Source organism: Pinus tabuliformis, chromosome J, assembly GCF_031772625.1.
Source record: "Pinus tabuliformis cultivar Carrire ecotype Pingquan chromosome J, CPIR1, whole genome shotgun sequence".
Classification (NCBI taxonomy): Eukaryota; Viridiplantae; Streptophyta; class Pinopsida; order Pinales; family Pinaceae; genus Pinus; species Pinus tabuliformis.
Window position 1 is genome coordinate 282,897,954 of NC_142295.1, and position 27,905 is coordinate 282,925,858.

General features: G+C 36.2%; 1 protein-coding gene across 1 annotated transcript; it reads right to left on the reverse strand.

Annotated features, from left to right (window-relative positions):
- Nucleotides 1-23,876: 23,876 nt before the first annotated feature.
- On the reverse strand, nt 23,877-24,542 carry LOC149226882 (uncharacterized). Its single transcript, XM_089380335.1, has one exon. The coding sequence runs from the start codon at nt 24,540-24,542 to the stop codon at nt 23,877-23,879; it is 666 nt and encodes a 221-aa protein (XP_089236461.1).
- Between the last annotated feature and the right edge of the window lie 3,363 nt (nt 24,543-27,905).

Consider the following 27,905-nt stretch of genomic DNA (forward strand, 5'->3'; position numbering starts at 1 on the left):
GTTCGAGGCGAATGGCACGTGGCGCGCGTGAGGGGCACGTGGTTGCATGCGGTCTGGTGGTGTGATCGGCGGCCAGGTGTCCGTCCTCGAGATGCTGGAAGCCATGGGGTGTGTTTTAGTGTGTTCGCGGCATTTGGGTTGGTATTGTTCTGTGCGATGTTTCGTCTGCGGTAGAGGTCCTGCCTGCCCGGGTATTGTTGCTTGCAGTCTGTGCGATTTTTCGTCTGTGGTGGAGTTCCTGCCTGCTCGGTGTGGCTTTGGTGAGTTCGGCAATGGCATTCTGGTTGAATACTGAGGGTTTGCCTTCTGGTTACATACTGGGGGTTTCTCTTACATGCATGCAAGAGTCCATGGTTAGTTGAACGTTATAAGTTAATGGCATTTTGGTTGAATACTGAGGGTTTGTCTTGGCTATCGTCGGCATGCGGTATGGTGGTCTGATCCGCGGCCAGCTGTTCCTGCTCAACATGCTGGAAAGTTCGGCTTGGGTTTTACTGTCTTCGCGGCCTTTGGGTTGGTATTGTTATTTGCTTATTTAGCTCTCCAGTCTGTGCGATTTTTTGTCTGCGGTGAAGTTCCTACCTGCTCGGGTATTGTTAGTTGCTTGTTTAGCTCTGCAGTCTGTGCGATTTGTCATCTGCGGTGGGGTTCCTGTCTGCTCGGTGTGACTTTGGTAAGTTATTCTGGTTAAATATTCAGGGTTTCTGTTACCTGCATGCAAGAGTCCATTGCTATTTGGGTTTTACCCTGTTCGCGGCCTTTGGGTTATTATGATTACTTGGTTGTTTAGCTGTGCGGTCTGTGCGATTTTTCCTTCCTATTTGTTCTATTGTGTGCGGTGAAAACACAATGCGGTTCCTGCCTGTTGTGTTAGTTGCATGCAAGAGTCCATGGCTATTTGGGCATTATAAGTTAATGGAATTGTGGTTGAATGCTGAGGTTTTGTCTTAGCTGCATGGGTTTTATGCAAATTTGGGTAAATGTCTGCGTGAAGCTATGATTGTTAGTTGTATTGTTTAGAGGTTAAGTTCGGCTACTGCATTATAAGTTAATGGCATTTGGATTATTATTGTGAATACTCAGGGTTTGTCTTCTGGTTGAATACTGGGGTTTTGTCTTACGTGCATGCAAGTGTCCATGGTTATTTGAGCATTTTAAGTTAATGGCATTCTGGTTCAATACTGAGGTTTTGTCCATGGGTTGATGGACGGGATTTTTGCAAACATTTGGCATATTTCCTAAGTCGAACTAAGCTTTACGGGGCGGAAACGGTTGGGGGTCTTATTTCGTGCTTCGCATGGTTCGAGGCGAATGGCACGTGGCGCGCGAGGGGCACGTGGTTGCATGCGGTCTGGTGGTCTGATCGGCGGCCAGGTGTCCGTCCTCGAGATGCTGGAATGTTCGCCTTGTGTTTTACTGTCTTCGCGGCATTCGGGTTGGTATTGTTACTTGCTTCTTTAGCTGTGCAGTCTGTGCGATGTTTGGTCTGCGGTAGAGTTGCTGCGCTAAATGTCTGCGTGAAGCTATGATTCTTAGTTGTATTGTTTAGAGGTTAAGTTCGGCTGCTGCATTATAAGTTAATGGCATTTGGATTATTATTGTGAATACTGAGGGTTTGTCTTCTGGTTGAATACTGGCGTTTTGTCTTGCATGCATGCAAGTGTCCATGGTTATTTGAGCATTATAAGTTAATGGCATTCTGGTTGAATAGTGACGGTTTGTCTTAGCTGTGGTCGGCATGCGCTGTGGTGGTCTCGTCGGCGGCCAGCTGTTGCTCGTCGACATGCTGGAAAGTTCGGCTTGGGTTTTAGTATGTTTGCGGCCTTTGGGTTTTACTGTCTTCGCGGCCTTTGGATTGGTATTGTTAGTTGCTTGTTTAGCTTTGCACTCTATTCGATTTTTCGTCTGCGGTGGAGTTCCTGCATGCTCGGGTATTGTTCCTTGGTTGTTTAGCTCTGCAGTCTGTGCGATTTTTCGTGTCCGCTGGGGTTCCTGCTTGCTGGTTGTGCCTTTCGTAAGTTCGACTTCTCTATGGAAATCTGGTTAAATACTGAGCATTTCTGTTACGTGCATGCAACAGTTCATGGTTATTTGGCTTTTGCCCTGTTCGCGGCTTTGGGTTGTTATTGTTACTTGGTTCTTTAGCTGTGCGGTCTGTGCGATTTTTGTTTTGTATTTGTTATATTGTCTGCGCTGAAAACACAATGCGGTTCCTGCCTGCTCTGAGGATTGATGTTACCTGCATGCAGGAGTCCATGGTTATTTGAGCATTATAAGTTAATGGCATTCTGGTTGAATAGTGAGGGCTTGTCTTAGCTACATGGGTTTTATGGAAATTTCGGTAAATGTCTGCGTGAAGCTGTGATTCTTAGTTGTATTGTTTACACGTTAAGTTCGGCTACTGCATTATAAGTTAATGGCATTTGGATTATTATTGTTGCTTGGTTTTTTAGCTCTGCGGTCTCTGCGATTTTTCCTTTGTATTTGTTGTATTGTCTGCGGTCAAAACACAATGCGGTTCCTGGCTGTTCGGTTAACTCTATCGCAAACGTTTGGTTGCGGTTGTGTTGTTCCAGGTGCAGCTTCTATCGCTCGACTGTGTGCTGTCGCTTTGGTAAGTTGAACTACTGCATTATAAGTTAATAGCATTCTGGTTAAATACTGAGGGTTTCTGTTACTTGGATGCAAGAGTGCATGGTTATTTCAGCATTATAAGTTATGGCATTCTGGTTCAATAGTCAGGGTTTGTCTTAGTTGCATGGGCTTTATGGAAATTTGGCTAAATGTCTGCATGAAGCTGTGATTCTTGGTTGTATTGTTTAGAGGTTAAGTTCGGCTACTGCATTATAAGTTAATGGCATTCTGGTTAAATACTAAGAGTTTCTGTTACTTGCATGCAACAATCCATGGTTATTTGAGCATTATAAGTTAGTGGTATTCTGGTTGAATACTGAGGGTTTTGTGTGCAGACTTCGTTAACCAATTACGTCATTTGCACATTTTCTCATGGTAGTGCCATAGGGTGCGTTGTGCATGCATATGCTCTAGAGGAGAAGGAATTCGAACGCTCAACTTCGTTGCAGGTATGGTGTTATTCTACTAATTGCATTTTGTCAATTTTTGTTTTGCTTGCTTTTTGTCGATTTGTTAGTGTTTTAATTTTTGCGTTGTGTAGGTTTATGGTCCAGTTACTCTAGGTTTATAGTCCACTTACTCCGTCATCCCTGCCAGGGACTATATGCGATTGATAGATTGCTGACTTTGGGTTGACGGATGCGGTTGCTGGCTGCCGTGATACTATGGGTTTCTGTTAGCTGCATAGGTTTTATGGAAAATTCTGTAAATGTGGGTTTCAGCCACAATGTTGCTTCGTTATCATTTGAACCGAGTGGACCTGGGCGAAGCTATGGTTCTTGGTACAGATTGAGTCGCAGTATTTTGTAGTTTGAACTGTTTTTGCACATGAACATCTAAATAAATTGCAGATTTTGAACTGTTTGAAATGTTAAAATATTGAAGATTGCAGTCTGTTTTGTAACTGCACGGTTTCCTATCTTAGGCGTGTATGTTTTTCGCTCGTATAATTTATGAATATGTTTGCTTTGGTCCTTAATGTTTGTTCAGGTCTGTAATTCTGTTATGGATGTATGAATATTCGACTCTGATATTACTGCTAGAACGCAAGGTTGCTTTGTTAACAACTTTGTTAAGTTCATTTAGTTAGTGTTAAGTTCATTTCCTTTGTTAACAAGTGCTGAATTCAAGGTTTGCTATATTGGTACTAGATGTTGTTCGTTTGCTGTTGCTTATATATTGGATGAAATGTTTCGTTTGCAAAAATTATAAGCTTTTCTATGATACTGAGGGTTTCTGTTACCTGCATGGGTTTTATGGAAATTCCCGTAAATGTCAGTTTCGAGCACCATGTGACTTCCTTGTCATTTGGGCTGAGATGGCCTAGGTGAAGCTGTGGTTCTTGGTACAGGCTCTGTTGTGCATGAATTTGTCTAGATGAGAAGCAATTTGAATACTCGGCTTTGTTCCAGGTACGGTGTTATTCGACTAATTTCTTTTTGTCAATTTTTGTATTAATTGCTTTTTGTGAATTTGTTAGGGTTTTAATTTTTGCATTGTGTAGGTTTATGGTTCAGTTACTCTAGATTTATAGTCGAGTTTCTCTGTGATTGTTTTAAAAAACATAGATATTTAAGCTGTATTCAGTCATTGAGATCTTTTCTATCATTCAATTATATTGGAATTCAAATCTGAAATTGTCATTGTTTATTTTGTGTTTACATTAATATTAATATTAATATTATCAATTGTTATAATCATAACAACAATATTATTTGAGATGATCCCAACAAGTACAAGTTGAGTAATGCATGCAAGTAGCTTTGTATAATGATGAATCAAGACATTTTGTCTATTTAAACCTTAGATTAAAATGTCATGTTAGCTAGTTATAACCAGATTGGTTTTCATATGATGTTCAACTACCTTATTCTGCTCAGACAGAAAAAATTATTTTATTATGAAAACAAAATTACATTTATTATATATGTTCCTGCATTTCACAGATATGCTTAAGCATAGGAAGTGATAAAAGTATTGCTGGGAACATATCTTGTTTCATAAACAGTTTCCAAAAATGTCAATATGACAGCCCTATCATAGTCATTCTAACATATATCGAAGCTTTGAAGCGAGTTTTATCTGATAACAGCCTTGTCATGGTCATTCTGACATACATCAAAGATTTGAAACCAGTTTTGTCTAATGAAGAATCAGGTCCTAGATATGTTCATAAACAGTGGCATAAAAAATTATACATAGATATTGGCATTTAAAAGACATTCCATCAGCTGTCCTTCCACTCTCTGTTTAATCATCCAAGCTCATGCTACCAAGTGTAATCTTGCTTTTGACAGTCCATCAGTTTCCATGTTCCTGTCTTTGTGTAATCTTGCTTTTGACAGTCGATCAGTTTCCATGTTCCTGTCTTTGTAAACATGTTCAAACATAATATGTTAAATACTCTGTTTAACGAAGTCGAATCTCCTGAAATATAGGTTGAAGTTTATAATTATCCAATCAATTTCTTGCATTCATCAAATTCACCACAATTTGTGAATCATCAAAGATCTGTAATTTTTGAGCATCTTCTTTCACATGCGACAATTGGCAATAGTCTTGGGACAATTTGCTTAGGCAGATTGTTGCTGTGTTTGCCAAACCTGCCCTTTGAATATATTACATGTTCATCATTTATATGGATCATAGCTGCAGTGTCCCATAATAATGGATCTTGTTGAGAAGCATTATGGAATTATGCTTATGCACTACTCGTATCTGGTTCTCAATGTCTTGTTTGGGTTCCTTGATCCTTGAATTCTGTTTAGATTCATATACTGTCATGGTCATTTTGACATACATCAGAGATTTGAAACCAGTTTTGTCTCATGAAGAATCAGGTCCTAGATATGTTCATAAACAGTGGCATAAAAAATTATACATAGATATTGGCATTTAAAAGACATTCCATCAGCTGTCCTTCCACTCTCTGTTGAATCAGCCAAGCTCATGCTACCAAGTGTAATCTTGCTTTTGCTAGTCCATCAGTTTCCATGTTCCTGTCTTTGTGTAATCTTGCTTTTGACAGTCCATCAGTTTCCATGTTCCTGTCTTTGTAAACATGTTCAAACATAATGTGTTAAATACTCTGTCTAACGAAGTCGAATCTCCTGAAATATAGGTTGAAGTTTATAATTATCCAATCAATTTTTTGCATTCATCCAATTCACCACAATTTGTGAATCATCAAAGATCTGTAATTTTTGGGCATCTTCTTTGACATGTGACAATTGGCAATAGTCTTGGGACAATTTGCTTTGGCAGATTGTTGCTGTGTTTGCCAAACCTGCCCTTTGAATATATTACATGTTCATCATTTATATGGATCATACCTGCAGTGTCCCATAATGATGGATCTTGTTGAGAAGCATTATGGAATTATGCTTATGCACTGCTCGTATCTGGTTCTCAATGCCTTGTTTAGGTTCCTTCATCCTTGAATTCTGTTTAGATCCATATAGTATAACCATATCCAAATACCATTAACTTATAATGCAGTAGCTGAACTTAACCTCTAAACAATACAACTAAGAATCATAGCTTCACGCAGACATTTACCAGAGGAACTCTACCGCAGACCAAACATCGCATAGACTGCATAGCTAAATAAGCAAGTAACAATACCAACCCAAATGCTGCGAAGACAGTAAAACACAAGCTGAACATTCCAGCATCTCGAGGACGGACACCTGGCCGCCGATGAGACCACCAGACCGCATGCAACCACGTGCCCCTCACGTGCGCCACGTGCCATTCGCCTTGAACCATGCAAAGCGCGTAATAAGATCCCCAACCCTTTCTGCCCCGTAAACCTTAGTTCGACTTAAATGAAGACTTCAAAAATTTCAAGTGCATCTCAAGTTGCATTAAGCATGAAGTAATGATATTGATAAAGGAAAATATCATTGTCCTTGAACATACCCATTTTGAAGACTGCTTTCTAGAAGCATTGTTTGCAAAAATAAAAGTTGACACATTAGAAATTCCAATACTCAATATATATGCATTGCCACATGCAAACCTAAACAATATCCTCAACGTCATTGCAAAATCCTTTTACCAGTTAGATCTAAACAATATCATAGTTATACTAGGGGACTTGAATATTGACATGGCGCATTGCAATCAAAAAACAAAGCAGCTAGAAACCTACATGCAAAACTACAATCTTCATTTCCTAGTTGACAAAACTAATAGCATGCACAAATCATTGATTGACCATGTTTGGGCAAATGTAGGCAATATAAACTATAAAATTTTCGTATTGGATGCATATTGGTCTGACCATGATATAATATCTCTTCTCCTTGACCTATGATATACACATGAAACAGTTTACAAAATTCCAAATTTTGACATTTTTGCAATATCTCATTGCTTTTATCATATCTATTTTACTAAAGCATACTACAATATATTTTTGTGGTAAACGAAGTGATAACAGCATACATACTATGCATTCCATTCTACATTTGCATATATGGCGTTCTGTGTTGATCAATGCAACTTATGCCAGACATAGCATTTTCAATTAATGAACAGAACTATCCTATCATAAATTTGCAGATATGACCCCATCTATTTATGCATGCAGATTCTACTAGTAAAACCCTTTTCAATTGAACAGAACAACCAAGAAAAAAGAACAACAAGATGCAACATAAACAAACACAGTATATTCTTTTTGCCTTTCCTTTTCCATGGATTATGCATCTTGTCTTCTTGTTCAAGTTTTACTTTCATATGTTCTTTTGACTTGTACTAAATATGTCTTGCTATTCTATAACATAGCATAAAACTTGAAAAAGGAAATGAAACAATTCAAGAAATAGAATGCATAAGCCAATTAGAAAGCGCAAACAAATCACTTGTTTTGCAAAGGTACGTCTATGAGAACTACACAAAAATGGTAATTTGTATTTAGAATATTAATGTCTAGTATATATGCATTCTATTTTTATTTTTACATATGTATGGTTCTATGGTTTTAATGTTCTTGTTCAGTTTTTTCTTCTAGTTTGCACTAGATATATGTTAGTATTCTATAACATAGCCCAAATCTTCAGAGACGAAATGAAACAATTGAAGAAATAGAATCCATAACGCAATTAGAAAGGGCAAGCCAACCTTTTGTTTTGCAAAGGTATGTCTATGACAACTATACAAATATGCTGATTTGTATTTAGAATAATAATGTTCAGCAAGGTATGTCTATAACAACTATACAAATATGCCAATTTGTATTTAGAATGTTAATGTTTAGTATATATCCATTCTATCTTTACATATGTATGGTTCTATGGTTTTAATGTTCCTTGTTAACTCTTTACTTCTATATGCTCTTTGAAATTGAACTAAATATATGTTCCTATTCTATAACATAACATAAATCCTGGAAAAGGAAAACAAACAACTGAAGAAATAGACGACATAACTCAATTAGGAAAGGCAACCCAACCGCTTGCTTCGAAAAGGTATGTATGGAAACTATACAAACATGCTATTTGCTATTTAAAATATTAATGTTTACTATATATATCTCCTCCTTTTACATATCTATATTTAAATGTAGATATGTCAGATCACGCCACCAAACCCCCGTGAAGCTTCTCAACGCCAAAGCCTTTCCCAAAGAACGATCTCCCTTTTTCAACGAAACTCCAAATGTTTGAATTGGTAGTTTTGTTGAAAAAGGGACATTGTTCTTTGGGAAACATTTTGGTGTTGACAAGCTTCAGGGAGGTTTGGTGGCCTGTCAATGTCAGTCATGTTCAGTTTTTGCTAGCTTCATCAATATTTTTTTGCAAAGCTGTACAAGACAATTGCAAAAGGCAACCCTGATAAGCAATTGCACATAATGGAAGAAATAATAGATGTTGACAATTACAACTTCAGATTGCAATGCGTTTTGCCTGACAACATTGACATTGTATTAAAAAGAAATGGTCTTTTTAGACTAAATGCATTTTCATATACTGTAGCAGATTGTCTATTTGACTCGTTCGAAATGCTTCTACATTTTCGTTATACTTCAAGTGAATTGCGAAATGCATTAATAGACCACTTTCTTTTTTGCTTAAAGAACAATGACATTGAAGCAATACACTCATATCAATATGAACTAGCACCTCAGTTCCTATAGGAGTTACATCGTGTTAATGACATTGGTACATATCTTCATAAAATGCATTATTCTGCATCTACAAATATAAAGGAGTCTGAACGAGGTTTATGGGGTAATACCTTTTGCATACGTTGGTTAGCTAAATGGCTAGATATATCAATTGCATTAATGTTGGAAACCACTTTTATATCAGTTTCAATCTTCTGCTGCATTGTTGACATTCTGTTTTACTTGGTCATGCATCAGAAGAAAAACAGCTTCAATCAGGGTAGAAGCAGGCTCAAGTTAGCATGAATATGAAGTTTGATTGCAAATACAATTTTGTAACCAGCAATAGCATTGCATACGATAAAACACGTTTAAGGAGCTTGATCTTATATTGAAATTGTGCTCTTCCCTGCTCACATAAGGCAAGTGCAATCTGCAACTATTTGATGCTTCTTTCTGTTTGCAACTATTTCAGGTTTTTTTGCAAATACCTTATCCAAACATCTTTGTTTTATTTATGGCTCAACATATTATTACATGCAAAATTGAGTTCAGATGTTTTAGATTACACTTCCATGTTATTTCAGTCTTGCATAACTTGACTACTGTTTTGACTCAACTAGTTTATTTGCATGAGCAAGTGCACTTGATGATACAAAGTGCAATTCGTCACAGAGCATCATGATGATGTTACATGTGTTTATTCTTTCCCAAATATTTCTGTTGGCTTACCTAAGTTGTCAAATTTTTCCATCGCATGGAGCACCGCATCAAATTCTGTTGGATTCAGATATAGATAGAAATGACTTTTTTGCAATTCTTTATCTTCTAAAACAGAACCGCTCACAGTTCACTGTGAAAGTACGTTTATTTTCTACTTTACTTGCTTTTACATATATGGCTCTAAAACTTTGCTGCGTGTTAGTCTGGATTCTGTGTGCATTCTGTTTTAGTTTAATTGCATTCATTTGACTCGACAATAAAAAACAAAGATCATGACACATAGTTACTAGTCCCTACCGGGGACTATAAGCGATCGATAGATCGCTGTCTTTGGGTTGACCGCAGCGATATTTGGAAATATTTGCCGTTTTTCCTAAGTCAAATTAAGGTTTACGGGGCGGAGAATAAGGTTTATTTGGCGTTTTAAAATAACCCTGATAAAGAATGTCCAAGCAGTAAGTTTACCTCAACCCATTTCATTTTTTATATGATTTGAAGTGCACTTCACACACAGTATTGTCTAAAATTTCTAGTCGGTTCTTTGCATTTAATTGCCTACATCCTAAGCATTCTGCAATATTTCCAACCAATGTTTCTATTAGACTTCATTGAAAAGCACATGCTACAGGCTTTGTGCCAAAGGTTTATGGCTTTGTAGCCTCAGACTTTTGATCTTTCCTTCTGCATTCTCATGTTTAGCTAGTTAGCGTGAATCTGAAGTTTGATCGCAGATACAGTTCTGTAACCAGTAATAGGATTGCATATGATAAAGTACGTTTCAGCAACTTGATCTTATTTTGAAATTGTGTTGTCTAATTAACAGGGATGCTGTACCGACTTCTGATATGAGGCACACAACAGCTGCCAATATTAGAATATTACAAAGAGAACAACTTCCTCGGTCTGCTTTCGAAAGTGATCAATTGGTTGAGGTATGTACAATACTCACTTTCTAATACACTGTTTTTGCAAATCAAAACAGATCTCGTCAACATTGCAAAGCTGCAACAAGCCATCTTAGGCATGTGTTTTAGTCTTATATAGCTTTAGTCAACAAAGCAACCTTCCGTTCTAGGAGTAATATCAAAGTCGAATATCCATAATCCAAATGCCATTAAATTATAATGCAGTAGCCGAACTTAACCTCTAAACAATACAACTAACAATCATAGCTTCACGCAGACATTTACCCAAATTTGCATAAAGCCCATGCAGCTAAGACAAAACCTTAGTATTCAACCACAATTCCATTAACTTATAATGCCCAAACAGCCATGGACTCTTGCATGCAGCTAACACAACAAGCAGGAACCGCATTGTGTTTTCACCGCACACAATAGAACAAATACAAAGGAAAAATCGCACAGACCACGCAGCTAAACAACCAAGTAATCATAATAACCCAAAGGCCGCGAACAGGGCAAAACCCAAATAGCAATGGCAGAGCTAAACAACCAAGTACCAATAATAACCCAAAGGGCACAAACACAGTCCGATTCATACCAACGTTACATAACGGCTTGGGAGTCACCGGACCACCTGCCCTTCACCTCCAACTATGCGAGGCCCCCAATAACACCCCAAAACCTTTCCACCCCCAATACCAACCTATCCAACCTCCAAAACCTTGGTTCGACTTAGCTTATATCGCTCATAAAAGCCATGCAGATAACAGAAACCCTCAGTATTTAACCAGAATGCCATTAACTTATAATGCTCAAATAGCCATGGACTCTTGAGGGAAACGAAGAGACAATAAACCCAAGTCAAGTAACTCTCCAGGATCTCGACCAGGGACAGTTGTCCGCCCACAAGACCACCACAGACGAAAAGTTGCACAGACTGCAGAGCTAAACAAGCAAGTAACAATATCCGAGCAACCAGGAACTCCACCACAGACGAAAAATCACACAGACTGCAGAGCTAAACAAGCAAGTAACAATACCACCCCAAAGGCCACGAAGACAGTAAAACCCAAGCCGAACTTTCCAGCATCTCGAGCAGGAACAGCTGGCCGCCAATCAGACCACCATAGCGCATGCCAACCACAGTTAAGAAAAACCCTCAGTATTCAACCAGAATGCCATTAACTTATAATGCTCAAATAACCATGGACTCTTGCATGCTCGAATAACAAGCTCAATTGTTGATGCATTGTTATGAACACACTTTATTTACTGATCATGTTTTCTTTGTATGGTCAGATTTCTGATGCCAAAGTTAATCTTCTTGAAGTTAGCCCAGGAAAATCTGAATCACTGATTAAAATTTCAGGCAATCCACAGCAAACAAGTGCACCAATTTTGTATGCAGTTCTTGATCTCCCTCCAACATTTTCCAACATTTGCTAACAATTCGTCTACTGTCCCTCTGTTGCTACTTTTTGATTTTGATTTCTTACAACAAAAGCAGATTCCTTGATTCAATTAAATTTCTATTTAAGATAATTAACCATAAATCTGTCTGCAAACACGAACCCCTGGAGTACTAACTATATGCTTTGTTTCAAAATTCAGTCAAATTGCAATATAAACAGTATTGGCAATTTCTCTGAGTTTGAGGACCCAATTCTTTGTCAACAGACTTCTGCCAGATTTGAAAGGTACATAGCATTTGCAAAATTTTGTCAATTGCTACTATCATAGTGCTTTTGCTGATCAGTATTTCTGTGCTAATGTCCTTGACATTGTATATCACCTTTGGCAGTGTGACAACCATAAATCTGTCTGTAAACATGAACACCTGTAGTACTAACTAACTATATGCTTTGTTTCAAAATTCAGTCAAATCGCAATATAAACAGTATTGGCAATTTCTCTGAGTTTGAAGACCCAATTCTTTGTCAACAGGCTTGTGCCAAATTTGAAAGGTACATAACATTTGCAAAATTTTGTCAATTGCTACTATCATAGTGCTTTTGTTGATCAGTATTTCTGTGCTAATGTCCTTGACATTGTATATCACCTTTGGCAGTCTGGCTAAACAGTATTGGCAATTTCTCTGAGTTTGAAGACCCAATTCTTTGTCAACAGACTTCTGCCAGATTTGAAAGGTACATAACATTTGCAAAATTTTGTCAATTGCTACTATCATACTGCTTTTGCTGATCAGTATTTCTGTGCTAATGTTCTTGACATTGTATATCACCTTTGGCAGTGTCACAGCAGCTGGTCAGCTTAGCACAAAAGCTACAGTTGAAGTTGTAACATCTGAACGCACAGTTGAAGTTGTAGCATCTGAACGCACAGTTGCAGCCATTCTAGGAAAGTCTGGAAATGATCTTGTTAAAATTCAGCAGTTAAGCTAGTATAAAGAAGCATAAATTTCTGCAAATTCCATGGGATCCCCTTCAACTGAAATTTTTGAAACATGCAGACTTGGAATGAACTGCTGTAATTGCTGGAAAAATGACATTGTATTGACAGAAGGCAAAATGTTGCAGCACAAATCCTATGTTCTTAAATGATCATCTTGTATGTGAACATTCATTTAGTGGAATGTTGCATTAACTATTAGTTAATAAAAATTGGCATTGGCAGTTTTTATTTTGTCTCTATGGCTCTTGATTCATTATGCTAATGTTTAATGCATTAATTATTACTTAATAAAAATTGCATTGGCAGTTTTTATTTTGTCTCTATGGATCTTGATTCATTATGCTAATGTTTAATTAAATTTCAATATCTCTGGTCCAATATTTTTTCATTATGCCAATGTTTAATGCATTAATTATTAGTTAATAAAAATTGCATTGGCACTATTTATTTTGTCTCTATGGCTCTTGATTCATTATGCTAATGTTTAATTAAATTTCAATATCTTTGATCTAATATAAAAATATTATTATTATTTATTTTTATTTAATTGTAATATCACACTCTATCTTGCATTGTTTAAATAAATAATGCATTTTATGATTTAAATTACCCATATAATATTAAATACCTCTTATTCATTTATATTTATTTATAACTATTAAATTATTTATAGTTTTAACTAACTATAAGTTTCCTATAATATTTTTATTATTCAGTATTCATGATGCAAAGACTACACTTCCAATCACAAAGAAATAAAATTCCTTGAATAAAAAGATTCGCACATTGAAATGAACTGTTATCTATTTCTTATTTAAAACAGCATTAATTGAATATGGCTTTCATAATTCATAACATGTAATATCATTCCTTCCAGTTGTATTACTTTCTTGTTACTAGGTATAAAGTTTAATAACATAATAACTTTTAAAAAATCAAGCTGTCAAAACATTATTTCTAACTAATAAAAAGTAATTTGAACTGTCAAAACATTATTTCTAACTAATAAATAGTTTCTAAGGTATAAAGTTTAATAACATAATAACTTTTAAAAAATCAAGCTGTCAAAACATTATTTCTAACTAATAAAGAGTAATTTGAACTGTCAAAACATTATTTCTAACTAATAAATAGTTTCTAACTAATAAATAGAATAATTTGAAGTCTCAAAACATTATTTCTGACTAATAAATAGAGTAATTTGAAATGCTATAGTCAATCTCCATTCTTTTATTATTTTCAATTATCCCAAATTTCGTCATTCTATATGACATCATATCTCCTATGCTTATCTTATATCAAATAAATGAATTATATTAAACTATACTTCCTAATTAAGATAATCACAAAATAGAAAAACAACTATGTTTAATGGCATCTGTTTATCTGTGATGTAAGTGCCTTCATTATACTTTGAAAACATTTCAATAAGAAAACTAACTTGCTTAAATGGAACACAGATATTTCAAAAAGCAACAGTATACAACACCAAAAGATAATGATTTTTTTCCTTGCAGCTCATGATCAAATTTACATTTCAACTCGTACAATTTAAATGTTTTTTTAATTTTAATCTTTTTATTTTAGTTTTTAATTTATAAAATAAACTTATCAAAATTGCTTTGCTATTGTACATAGATACTATATTTACTAACCCAAAACTACAAAAAAGACCAAAAGTCATGTCCTTCTGCATCACAGCAAATTACTAATTAAATGCAACAAATCACTAATTAGGAATTAGATGCTGGGTTTATTTTCTTTGCTAATTAGTAATTGGACAAATTTAAAGTTCACATTAAAGTTATGGTAAACAATATTTTTAAATAAATATATGTTTTGTTCTTTTGACCATGGAATAATTCCCCAATCATTGACATTAACCCCAATGGAATCACTTATGTCCAAACATGTTACTAGATATCTAATCTTTCAATTATGGGTTCAAGACTCCATAATTTTTAAATGCTTAAGTTCCTCCTTGACTTTCGACAATCATAACACTCTCCACCACAGATTCAATTAACAAATTTATATTCATATTAATGTTTATTTGCTCATTATCATTTTATGGATATTTCCATAATATTCAAATGTAAAAAAAAAACAAAATTCTATCTTTTATGCACCATGAATTCATTATTATGCATTTAAATATATTTTATACCCCATGCTTATTAAAATACATTTCTTACTTTAACACTCTCTAATTCTTTGTATATCCATGTTTCACTCTCAAATTTTATTACATTTTAATTATTAATCTAAACACTCTCTAAATCATGACACATTGGAAAATTATGTCTAAAACTATTTTTACATTTACCACAATTCTTAACAAACGCAAAGTTCATTATATTTCACTGTTTGCATAAAGTCAAAAAGTCCATACAACAATTTGCTATCCAATTCACTGAATCTTAATACAAATAAGCATGCCTACAACACACTAGTAATGCAAACTGGCTCTAATAATAATGCAAATTAAACACCTATTAAATCTCATCATAATAACTCACCAAACACTTTTCTTAACCGGCAGGGACTAGCGCCACAACAGTGGCTCCTTGTTTTAGGACAGCAGACTATATTTAAAATTGAATCTTTTAAGGTTCATTAAAAATAAACCAAACCTAATAAAGTTGTATTTAAACAAGCTTACACTATGTTGACCTCTCTCACTATAGGCATATTTGATTACAAAAGAAAATTCATTATATAATAGGGAAGTGGATTAGAAATTGAAATAGGGGTAATTGGATCACCATGACGTCTAGGAGTTGGTGAAGGAATACCAAGGTGCTATTCAATTCTCACTAGTCATCTATCCAACATATATTGCCTATAATAATTGTGTGTCAAGTGACCATGCATATGGTCTAGAATTTGAGTCATTTCTCTCCTCGAATTATTAGTATCCATTAGCCCCTCTCCTAGAAGGAACTTTATTTTGCAATATAGATCTATGCCATGTATATATTGGTTTTTTATGCTTCGTGTCTGTCCCACGTCTAGAATCCACTCAGGCCATTTTCCAATTAGTTCTAAGTTCAAAGGAGAATTTTTTTGAGACGAAAATTCCTTTTTGACTGCATCAACTCTTCCTATCGCTATAAAAGAGTATGTTCATGGTATCTTGCTACAAAGGGTGCGCTATTCAACTCCTCAGTTCACATGTACTCTAAGGACAACGATTTTTTCTATCGTGGATCATACTTATAGATCATATGAGGTCATGTCCCAAAACTCCCATGTCATCATGTGGACTAGCCATGTTACCATCTGTACAGTGCCACGTGGCACCTCTTGTTGGCATGTTGTAACCCTATCTAAGTTTTTGTTGTTGCATGCAAATTTTGGAATTCTATAACTTTCACGTATGAAGTCTATTTGGGGTTGTTCAAGTTGCATTGGAAAGGTCTTGTCGAGCTCGTTGACATAGCACTATTTTCACTAGTTTTGAGCACTTTGAATTTGAGGCATTCACATTTGATTAAGCCATAGTTTGAAAGTTGTAATGATGTGTTAAATGGATCGTCCATTGATTGGACCATGTGATTGGTACAATAATATCATAATAGTCCATCGATGCACTAAAACCATACGCCTTATGGAAGAGCTGCGTATCAAATTGTTTTAATCCAAATATTTGCAAGGGATCAGGGACAATGCTCATGGGTTCTATCCCCAATCTCCTCGTCTCACATTTTTATGTATTAAAATAATTCTCCATCATGCCACAGGAGACTGGTGTCAAAATTTTATATACCTAAGACGTCTTATTGTTAGTTTATGCTCTAAATCTTTGTGTAAACTAGTGGTTTCAACTTGAATTCCAAAGGAACCAAAGGAGGATTTTAGGAGTATTATTAAACCATTATTATGTAGCAAAGCATAAAAGAATCAATTGTAGAAAATTGGAGGTTCCTCGATGTAATTGGGTCTTATTAGCTAATTTAAAAGGTCACCCCATTCGACTTGGACCCATTAAGAATCCTATTGAATCACTTTCTTATTATATATTACTCTCTTTCCTTCTTTACAATAGTTTAATGTGCTTTGTCTAAGTTATTTTGACACTATAAGCCACTCTAAGTTTAATCATTCACACTTGAATATTTTTGCAAACCAAGACACTTTTAAGATTTTGAATCACCTTCCCTCACCATGTTCCCTTCCAAACATCTCTCAATATGTCCATCTAATGTGACCTACCAAACTTTATGGTGTGCTCAATTTGAAGATCCAGCATGTACATGATGTGCCTTTCCATTGTATGAGGCCACCCAAAATTGATTCTCCTAGTAATCATTCTTCTATTATATCGATCCATGGTATCGAACAACCACATAGGTTATCATGCATTGAAAATATCAAAATTTGTTTAAAGCTAAGATATTACACTATGTCAATATTTGCACCAAAATGCACATTTTGTAGCCTAGTTCACAAGAGGTGTAATTCCTTGCATGCTCATAGGGAGTTGACATGTAGCTTTAACAAAATATTAATAACAAAAAATCATTTATATGTCTATCATAAATCAGATATTTCAATACCTACTTTAAGTAAGATATTTTTATATCAATACCTACTTTAAGTAAGATATTTTTATATTTTTATATCCGCCTGTGGATCTTAGCTAGGCATCCTGTGAAGCACGATATCCCTCGGCGTCGTCTGTCTGGCCAGATCGCGGCCACTTCCTCCAACGGCCAGCTCCCCTTCGGCTCCTGGGAAGATGAGATCAGGCTTTCTGTTGGCCACACCAAGGACACCACAAATGTCGTTTTCCTCAAGCGATCTCTGGGCACATTCGTATTCCTGAGCACAATGCACCCCATGAGGCAGGAAGACGGTGGAATAGTCCATCGAGGGGCTGCAATGAGATGCAGAGATTTCAAAGGCAGCAACCCATGCAGATTGACAAGAAAAGGGCGTGTGGGGAACAGAGATGGAGCGAACACGAAGGAGATGGCAAGGGTATTTGCAGATATCGACTTTGCTTCTGTTCAACCCCACGGTCAAGGGAATTCCAACGCCTATAATACTGTATCTAACAGCTTATATGTCATAACCCTGAGGAACCCACGCGCAATATCTGTCATGGAGCAGGGCTGCAATTTCTCTAGCCAGCCCCTGCACCCCAACAGTCCATTGGTCCAGAGGGCCACCACAGAGTTCACCAGTCAGCAAAGCCCTAGCTCCAAGGGAAACAACAGCAGAAAAGAATCGTCTAGGAGCCTCCAAAGCACCAGATTCCTCTCGTCTCAGTTTTGCAAAGGAATGCAGAAATTTGATCACTCTACCTCGTTCCAGATCCAGATCATGCTCCTTTCTGGCAAAACTCTGCTACAATGGGTGAGCTCTTCAGATTTAGTGAAGGACCTCAAGCAAATCCTGGAAGTTAGGCTGGGGATTCCCTGTGCATTTCAACGACTCCTCCGCGAAGGTAAACAGCTTGAGGATCTTTATCCCCTTTCTTTTTACAACATTAAGAGAAATGCTTCCATCATTTTTACTGTTCGTTTGAGAGGGCAAGTTGTTGGGCAGTCATCTTCAGCTGAGGCTTTTTCATACAAAGAAGCTGTCCATGCTCAGATCCCCAAGAAAACAGCTCCGCCAGCTCAGGCTCCCAAACCTTTTTTGGTGGACAAACTGGAGGAAACCCCTTCCATTGAAATAATGCATCCAACGTTGGATGAGCAAATTCAAAAATATGCAAAGCATGCCATTATTTGTATGTTCAATGGGCTATGGCCACGCACAGCATATCTCTACCAATGGATTCACTCTAACTGGACCAACAACTGCAAGGTTCTCCTCTGCTCAAAGCGTTTCTTCATTGTAGTGTTTTCTTTCAGTGAGGACTACCAAAAAGCATTAACTGAAGGCCCATGGTTCTGGGGATTGGCAGGTTTATTCCTCACCCCTTGGTTCCCAGATTTTGATCCTTCTACAGCAATCATCACCAAGCTCCCCATCTGGGTCAGACTTCCTAATCTCCTGGCGCATCTATGGCACTTTGCCGTTTTCCAAGGGATCAGCAATACTCTGGGCCGCTTTCTAGCCAGAGACACCTCTAGAGGGGAAAAGGGCATATACACCTTCGCCAGAATCTGTGTAGAAATAGACATGAGAAAAGGTCTACCTGATCATATTAATCTCAAAATTGGAGACTTCCATTGAACTCAGACCTTGGATTATGAGAACACAGCCTTTCGCTGCCGAAATTGCCATCACACAGGGCACCTTCAGAGCTCTTGTCCCTCGATGCCTGCCCAAAAGAAGAAAGCCAATCCTAAGATGAAATCCAAAAGCTGGAAACCTCATGATCCTCCCCCCACGGATGATTTTGATTCCAGCTCAGATGAAGAGGAAGCGGATGCGGAAGAAATGGATGCATTGCGGGCATAGGATCCACCCTCGACTGGTCCTGAGGATTCTACTGTCCCACCAAACTCACAGAAAAGAACTCATGAGTCCTCTCCATCGGATTCAGACAAGGAGACCTCTCCGTCAGCCCAGCTCAGTTTGCAAATCATACCAGCTCAGCAGAGTAATCTGGGTTGGGTCACAGTTGGTAAAAAGAAAGGGAAAAATGCCGAATAGTTGATTCTGCCCATGTTGGGTAGAATCCTTTGTTCTGCTCCTGTTTCTCTGTTCTTCTTGTTACTTCTAGTTTAGCACTGCTCTCTTCTTGTTTTCTCTTAGGGGCCGAGGTGGATAGTCTATCCTTTCCGGCTGCCTGTTTTCTTGCTTCTCTTGGTTGTAACTTCATATTGTACCATACGTCCTCTTAATAAAATTAGTCTTTACTGAGAAAAAAAAAATATGAAAATTTTGTTTATTCCACACATAAACTCTTTTTACATCCTAATATTAAAAACATAATACTTTGATTACTTAAAATTATCTCCATATTCATTCTAAATAAATTATTTAGATATTAATAATTGAAAATAAATATATAAAATATTTTATAAATTAATATTTTCTACATACAACTAAAAGTAATATAAAAGTAATATAAGTAAAAAAACTAATAAAAATATTTCAATATTCTTCATAGAAACATATTTTAAAATTCAAGTTTAAAATACAATATCAACATTAAAAACTAACTAAAACATATATATCACATACTTTTCAAATACAATGTACATATATAAATCATGTTTTTCAAATACAATTTACATATATAAATCTGGTATATAAATATTGTTCTCAATATTAATTTGACATGCCCCCCAACATATACACTTATCAATGCATGTTAGTTAGTTAACATGACATATATAATTTTCGATGCATGTTTACTTAGTATTGCAATATATTTAATTTTTTTCCATATTTTAAAATTAATTAATTATATATATATATATATATTAAAAATGATTCTAACATATAATAATTTTACTTTTGTTCTTTATTATAAATAAAATATTTTTGGTAGAAAATATTAATCATATATATATTCACTTATTGTATGAAGAAAAATGATTTGAAATTATACTATTTAAAAACATTTCAATACACAACTTAATTCCGTATATATATATAATGACAAAATATTTTGATGTCCAATAAGAAAAAGTAATTGAATGTTAAAAAATTCAATTAGTTTATAAAAATAGAAAAATTATAATTGAATTCATAATATATAATTAATATGTAGCATTTAAAATTATGAATAATAATAATAATAAAATCATTCAATGTAAGTTATATTGAGGTGTACTTAAAATATATTAATATAAAAAAAAAAAAAATTGGATAATCTTCATAAATGAATAATTTTTATGTATATTTAAATTTTCTTCATTATCTATGACATTTTTCAGCAGGAAAAAAGCGTATGTTTTATATTATGGTAAAATAGTACATATATATGATGAACAGATCGTCCTCATAAATCCAAAGATATCCACACTATGACTACGTGGAGTCATAAATACTCGACATACAAACATCAAGAGCTATATGCTACTAAAAACTAGAAGCATTGAATCTATCTTTGCTCTGCCCCTTCCACAATATTTCTCAGATTCACACAAGAGGATCTAGAATACTAAAATGTGTCTCAGATCATTGACTTGTACTACATATAGCTATATTGAAGTAATCTTTCTTCTATCTTTTCTATACAATACCATATTTAAAATTTGTACAAAACTTTTACAAAAAAATACAAAGATTTTCAAGGTACTTATCTGTGCTGATGTTCTTCTTTTTTGTATTGTTCTTCAGTACACTATCCCGACAGCATAACGTTATCTACTTTTGTCACCTCTGATCCCATTTTAATCAGGATATGCATACCTTCATCTGTGGCTATTAATCCTTTCTTTGACAATTCATCCGCGATCTTGTTGTGTGCCCTGCTAATATGCTGAATGGAAGGTTGATGAAGAGTATTCCATAGGCTTTGTATACGTCTCAGCCAACCTTGTAAGGAATTTTGTTGAATGTTATTCTTCCCCATAACATGATCAATCATACATCTGGAATCCCCATAAATTTTCATTTGTGGGAAATCCAGAAAATTGATAAACCATAGTAAACCCCACAAAGCTATTGTTTCTGCTTTCATACTTGTACCTTCTCTTGCATTCCAGTGAATCCAAAAATCTTGTTCTTCTGATAGCTTTATCCAAATACCACACCCACATCTCTCTCCTTGTGTTGCCCTGTCAAAAAACCCCACCGGGTAATTGGCGATATGTACCTTACCCTTTTCTTCCTTCTTTTTTTGCTTAGTACTGTCATTCTAGTCTGATATAAACCACTCCTCTATTAATTCAGAGATTACATTTTCTCCCCTTCTAGTGGATCCAAAAATCAGTTTATTTCAACCTTTTTAGATCTCCTAGAAGACGACCAAAGTAAGCAAACACCTGCTCTTGTTTTGTGAACTCCAACATTTTAAAAATTCCTCAATTGTGTTAAACGGAATGAATGTAATATGCAACTTGGTAGTGATGTGTTTCCAGATGCATATAGATCTAGGACAATGCAAGAATAAGTTCCCATTATCCTCAACATTATTCCTACATAGATAGAAAATCCCAGGACCGTGATGATTCTTTTTTTGTAAGTTTTCCCATGTAAGGTTCTTGTTTTGCCAAATTAACCAAGGAAAAATGATAATTTTTATAGGAATATCAATTTTCCAGAACGTGTAAAACCAACAATGTTCCACATTCTATAGCTCCCTCAAGCATAATTTGACATAGCAGCCTGCCAGCTCAATCTCTCCTGATTTATTCTTTTTACCATCCGAAGTGATGCAATCCACTTTGCTATCATAACAAAGTAGTTTTACAAACTGTAGCCAATATAGTTTGTGCTGTCCTGTAAGGTTCAGTTGGCTAGAGTCAAACCAAATTGGAATGTTACCATTCCAGTCACCAATCAACTGGCTCAGTGTGAAAATACCTGTTCTGTTTAGATGATTTATTAGTTCCATTGTACCAAGTGGAAATGTACCTGCTCCTACAATGTTGTATTTTCCTCGTATAATATTGTTACCAGAACCAAAAATTCATGAGATGTTCTGGAGGAGGATGTTTTTGACCCTGTTAAAACTGTTCCATATCTGTGAATCACCTTTCTTCCCAGTTGTACCTTGTCTCAGATAGAAGGAATAATCCTTATTCTTCATGTACTTCAATTGGATCACCTTCCCCCATATGCCACTACTATTGATGCCCCGCGATAACGATTTTAGAATTAACACCCAACCAAAAAAATTTAGATTTTAAACACCCCAACAACCTAATATTTTTGGTCTAGTAACCTTCTCCAGCTTAACCAAGTGATATTTACAGCTCCTTCTAGCACCTGACCAAATATAGTTTTCCATTATGCGGTTCAATAGATTTATAATCATTTGTGGAATACAGAACTGGTGTGCCAAATAAATCCCCAGCTGTGTAAGAACTGACTGAGTGAGGATGATGCGACCCCCCATTAATAAGCATCTGAACTCCCATCCCTTAATCTTGGAATAAAATCTTTCCACCAACCACATCTAGTCAGCATTTTTATAATTTCCTGGTTTTAGGTGATACCCCAGATATTTCATTCCATTATCTAAATTTTCTGCAATAACCCCAAAACACCTCTGGATATAGCTGATATCATCCTGGTTACATGATCCATATAAGATGATATATTTTTGTTCATTTTGTACAAGACCCATGGCTTTACCGAACTCTTTTAGAATTAATGAAAGTGAATACCATTTAATTCTATTTAGCATACCCATCAACAAGATATCATCAACAAAGAAGCTATCAGAGACAGAGACATGATTGTTGATTTTAAGCACTTCAAATTCCTCAGTGGTCACTTCTTTTTTAATTTTCAAACTTAATCCATCCATCGCCAATATGAACAGTAGGGGGGATAAGGCACATCCTTGCCTAAGTCCCCTACCCGCAACAAAAAACTTGGATGGGTATCCATTAATTATCACAACATAACATACTGTAGTTACACATCCCATGATCCATTCAACCATATTTGTGTTTATTCCTACTTTGTGCAAGACCAGTCTCAGATAACCCCAATCTAAACAGTCATATGCTTTTTTTAGATCTACCTTCATTACTGTTGCATTCATCTTTTTTGATTTAATATTGTGCATACATTCTTGTGCAACAACCATTGCATCATGGATTATTCTGTTATTTAGAAAACCATATTGTTCTGGTGAGATGAATTTTGATAAGGATTCTTTTAATCTGTTGGCAATTATCTTAGAGATAATCTTGTATGTCAGATTGCACAAAGATATTGGACAAAAATCAGCAAAGGGTTCCGCTACTAATTTTTTTGGAATAAGGGAGATATAGATTGAGTTTAGATGAGGATTTATGAATCCTTTCGTCCTCGATTCCTCAATAATATGTAGAAGGTCATCCTGAAAGATGTCTATGAAGTGGACAAAAAATTCAACAATCCATCCATCTAGACCCAGAATTTTATCTCCTTTCATAGATTTAATAGCCCAGCTCAGTTCTTCCACCTTGACCTCCTTATACAACTCCACATTTTCTTCCTCATTGAACATTATAGGGTATTCATCAACCACCCACAACTGTGAATCCACTTCCTCCACAAACCAGTCTTTTATATGCTTTTTTGAAATATGAAACCGCCAAAGCTGTAATTTCCGATTGCTTGTTAAAACAGTTTCCTTCACCATCACTCATTTGCCAAATTGTATTTTGTTTCCTTTTGCAGTTGGAAAAGCGATGGAAGAACTTGGTATTTTTGTCTCCTTCTCTAATCCAGATGACCGTACTTTTCAATCTCCATGTCATCTCTCTAACTTGAAGGATCTTCTTTTTTTCCAGTTCGAGAGCATGAATTCTCTCCCTTACTTTGACATGAAGGGAATGGGTGGCCATTTGGCTATGTAGTGTCTTTAATTCCTCCTCAATATCTAACAACTCCCTTCTCAGGCTTTCCTTCTTCTTCCGTTCCCAGGATTTTACCTCTGCTTTAAGGATTCGAAGTCTATTCATAAAATATTCAGTATATGAGAGGCCTTCCTCTGTATTTCTTCTGTCCTTCCAGAATGATCGGATAAGACAATCGAAATCTATATCTTCAAGCCAAACTCTATTAAACTTGAAAGGCATTCCAACTCTTGTATCAGTATTGCACCAGAAAAGAGTAATTGGACGATGATCTGATACATAATTTTCAATGATGAGAGACCTTACAGCCCCCATCTTCTCCACCATGTTTTCTTGTACAAGAAATCTATCTAGTCTCTTTGCTATATAACTGTTTCCACTTCTTCCATTGTCCCAAGTGGGAGCATTTTTAGACAGACAAACATCTATTAAGTTTTGGGAGAAAATAATATCCCTTATCTTCTATGCCATCTTGTCTACCACCCTAGATTGTCCCCACAACTCCTCAACACCTAGGGTACAATTAAGATCCCCAGCTAAAATCAAGGATGGTGAATGAAGGATCCCAGTAACCTCCATTGTTTCCCAAAAGCCTTCCCTCTCTTTGTAAGGAGCATACACATTGAGAATGTGCGATCTCCCCGGGATACCTTTGATGTAACCATCCAGAAAAATACCCATCGAGCATGAAAATGCCTTCAATTTTGCCCACCTTGGGTGCCAGAACACAATGAGATCCCCAGATCTGCCTGTGGCATCAGTTGCCACTATATACCACATCAGAAACATCCTCCTAAAATAATCAACAATTTGAGATGCAGAGTGCATAGGTTCTCAGACGAGAATAATGTTGGACTTAGATGAAATAAATAGGTCTCTAAGAGCGAGGAATTTTGGAAGGGCCCCCAAACCCCTTATATTCAGTGAAAGGAAGGAGTTCATTTAGGCCTGTTAGAGGGCATACATGCTCTAAGTGCCCTGGGGGAGATAGGAGATGAAATGGGTATATCAATGAGAGATGGTGAATTAGTCAGGGTAGTATGAGTTTGTCGCGGGCGACCTCTAAAGTGTCTGCTGCCTCTGTTGGTTGTGCGCCTCACAATAATGTTCCCTGTGGAGGATGGACTTATTATAGGAGAACCAAATCCCTTTGGCTTATGAATAGTGAGCGACTTTAGATCTAGGGTTTTCCTTTGAAGGAGAAAGTTGAGATCACTGTCAACAGAGTTGTTTGGTGATGACACCAGAGATAATTGAGCGAGCAATTTTGCATTGGGAGAGTTTGGTTGAGTAGCTAGGGAATGGAGCCTACGGGCTTGATTATATGTGGCATATGAGGTAGATGGGATATCTACCATCGTGTGTGGTGACAATATCAACGACGAAGGAGAGACTGGAGAGGGAAAAAGCTGGTGTTGCTCCCGATATGGAGAGTCAACAACAATATGGGAACTGAACTGTTCTGATGTCGGGGATGAGGAGTGAACATGAATAGGAATAGGAGCAGAGACCTTTTTTATAAAACGAGGAGATGGCTCAGAAAATACCTAATTAGTGTGAATAGAGTTACCTGAGCCCGAAGTGTTTCCATTGTGCTTGTTGACATAACCATGACGTGAAGAGAGGCACTCCAACTTGTTCTCCTTCTAAAACCTTTGATGTATTCCTTTACGATCCCTCGCAGGCTGCCACCCTCCTCTTGCTTTGGGACAATTAGCAATTAAATGACGAGTTTGGTGGCAGCTGAGGCACCAAAATGGGATTCCCTAGAAATCCAAGTGCTGAGTGAGATTAATGTTTTCCCACCTTAATTCTATGTGATCCGGAAAGGCCTTGCCAAAATCTTTTGCTATAAGGACCCAAGATATCCTTTTATCCCTACCTCCGAGGCAATGAGCATCTACGTAGATGAATTTCCCAATGGCGTTGCCGATATCAGGAAATACCTCCTTTGTCCAAAATTCTAAGGGTAACCCACGCAATTTAACCCATATTAGCTTGTGTTTGGGCATTTGTTTCAATGGATTAAAGCCAACATACCATGTGTACATTGCCAGAAACCCACAGTCCTTAACCGATGGCATTGCAACAATTTTCTTGAGATCCTCTTCACTCAGAAAATGAACACTGTACCAGTCCCCCATAAGCCTCACAACCATCGGGACATAACCCAATAAGGTTTTCCATTTCTTAGCAAACCACTACCGCATCTCGGCTTCTTCAATCTCTGTAAAATACCACCTTCCCACTAATGCCCACTTCTAGAGACTCGTAACTCGATCAAGAAGCACGTCGTGGTCAAAGGAAAGGATAGGTGATCGAGCTGTTATCTTAATAGGATGTTGTTCTTTACCACCCCACTTTTCGCTACCTTTTTCAACTCCCAAATTATTCTGAGGATGATAGCCAACATCTGCTTATATTATTTATCTATGACATTGTCAAGGGCTTTTATTATTTTACATTTTTATATAATTTTAAGTGTATATTTTCAGTTAATTTTCTCTAAAATCCAGCGAAAATTTGCTAAAATTAAGTTTAAATAATATACTACTAGATGGAATTCTCAAATTATTGATTCTATTTATCCATTAAAAAATGTAATTTAAATTATATATATATATATATAAACAACACTATAAAAGAAGTTTGTCAACTTAAAAAAAATAGATTTTTTATTGGAATTTTTATACCAATTTTGTTTAGAATGGATGCCCTGGACTAACCACCATCTTAAGATCAGTAAAAAAAAATAACGATAATAGATTGGAAGTTTATTAATGCCCATGAGTTTTGATATAATGGAAAACTTGAACATGGTTGATTTTCTATATTACTCTCTGATCAGTTAGAAAGAATGAGCAGCTGGTTTTGAAACTATGTGACCTATTCCAGCGGAGAGCATAATATTCGCGCGTAAGAGGTCTGATCTCGCACACAGAGAGAAAGTGGAAATAGCCTCCCAGTATTTCGGGCTCTCCTGGTGCTTCCAGGAGCGGAAAGGATGGCTTTATATGGAATGACGTGAAAGTCGAGAATAAAACAAGATAGAGGAAGGCAAGGACAAAAAGAAAAGAATAATGTGTATAAATCTTCTTGTATTCAATCGTGCGAAACACATAAAACACTCCAGACCAGCCATCAATTCAACAGACCATACCCCACTTTGAATTTTAGGGAACATGATGTAACATTGCAAAAATGTCACGCAATTACTATGAATTTTAGAAGCTCGATAAGACCATATGATAAAAACCATGGATTTTAGGAAATAGGTGATAACCCCATGTGATTTTATTCAAAAACCTCCCTTGGCTTGCAGTGAGAAAAACAACTAGTAGCAGGAAAAGACAATTTCATCTTAGCGCTTTCACATTCCTGAAATAACCAATCTTTGGATTTTCACCCGTTTTGATATTCTATATTTTAATTAGTCATATCTCCATTTTAATTAGTTTGGTATATCTTAAGTACACCCTCTACACTCTCAACATAAGTTATTCTATAAATCAATTAGACAGACATGGTATACCTTCCTTAAACGCTCCATATTCTTTATTGAACGTGGTTAATTTAGTTAAATATATAATCAGACTTATCCATCGTTAATTAAGTCTCGTATGCCCGTAATATTGTACTCCCTATTGTCAATAAATGTCACAATAATTATGTCATCTGTAAACCTTGTAG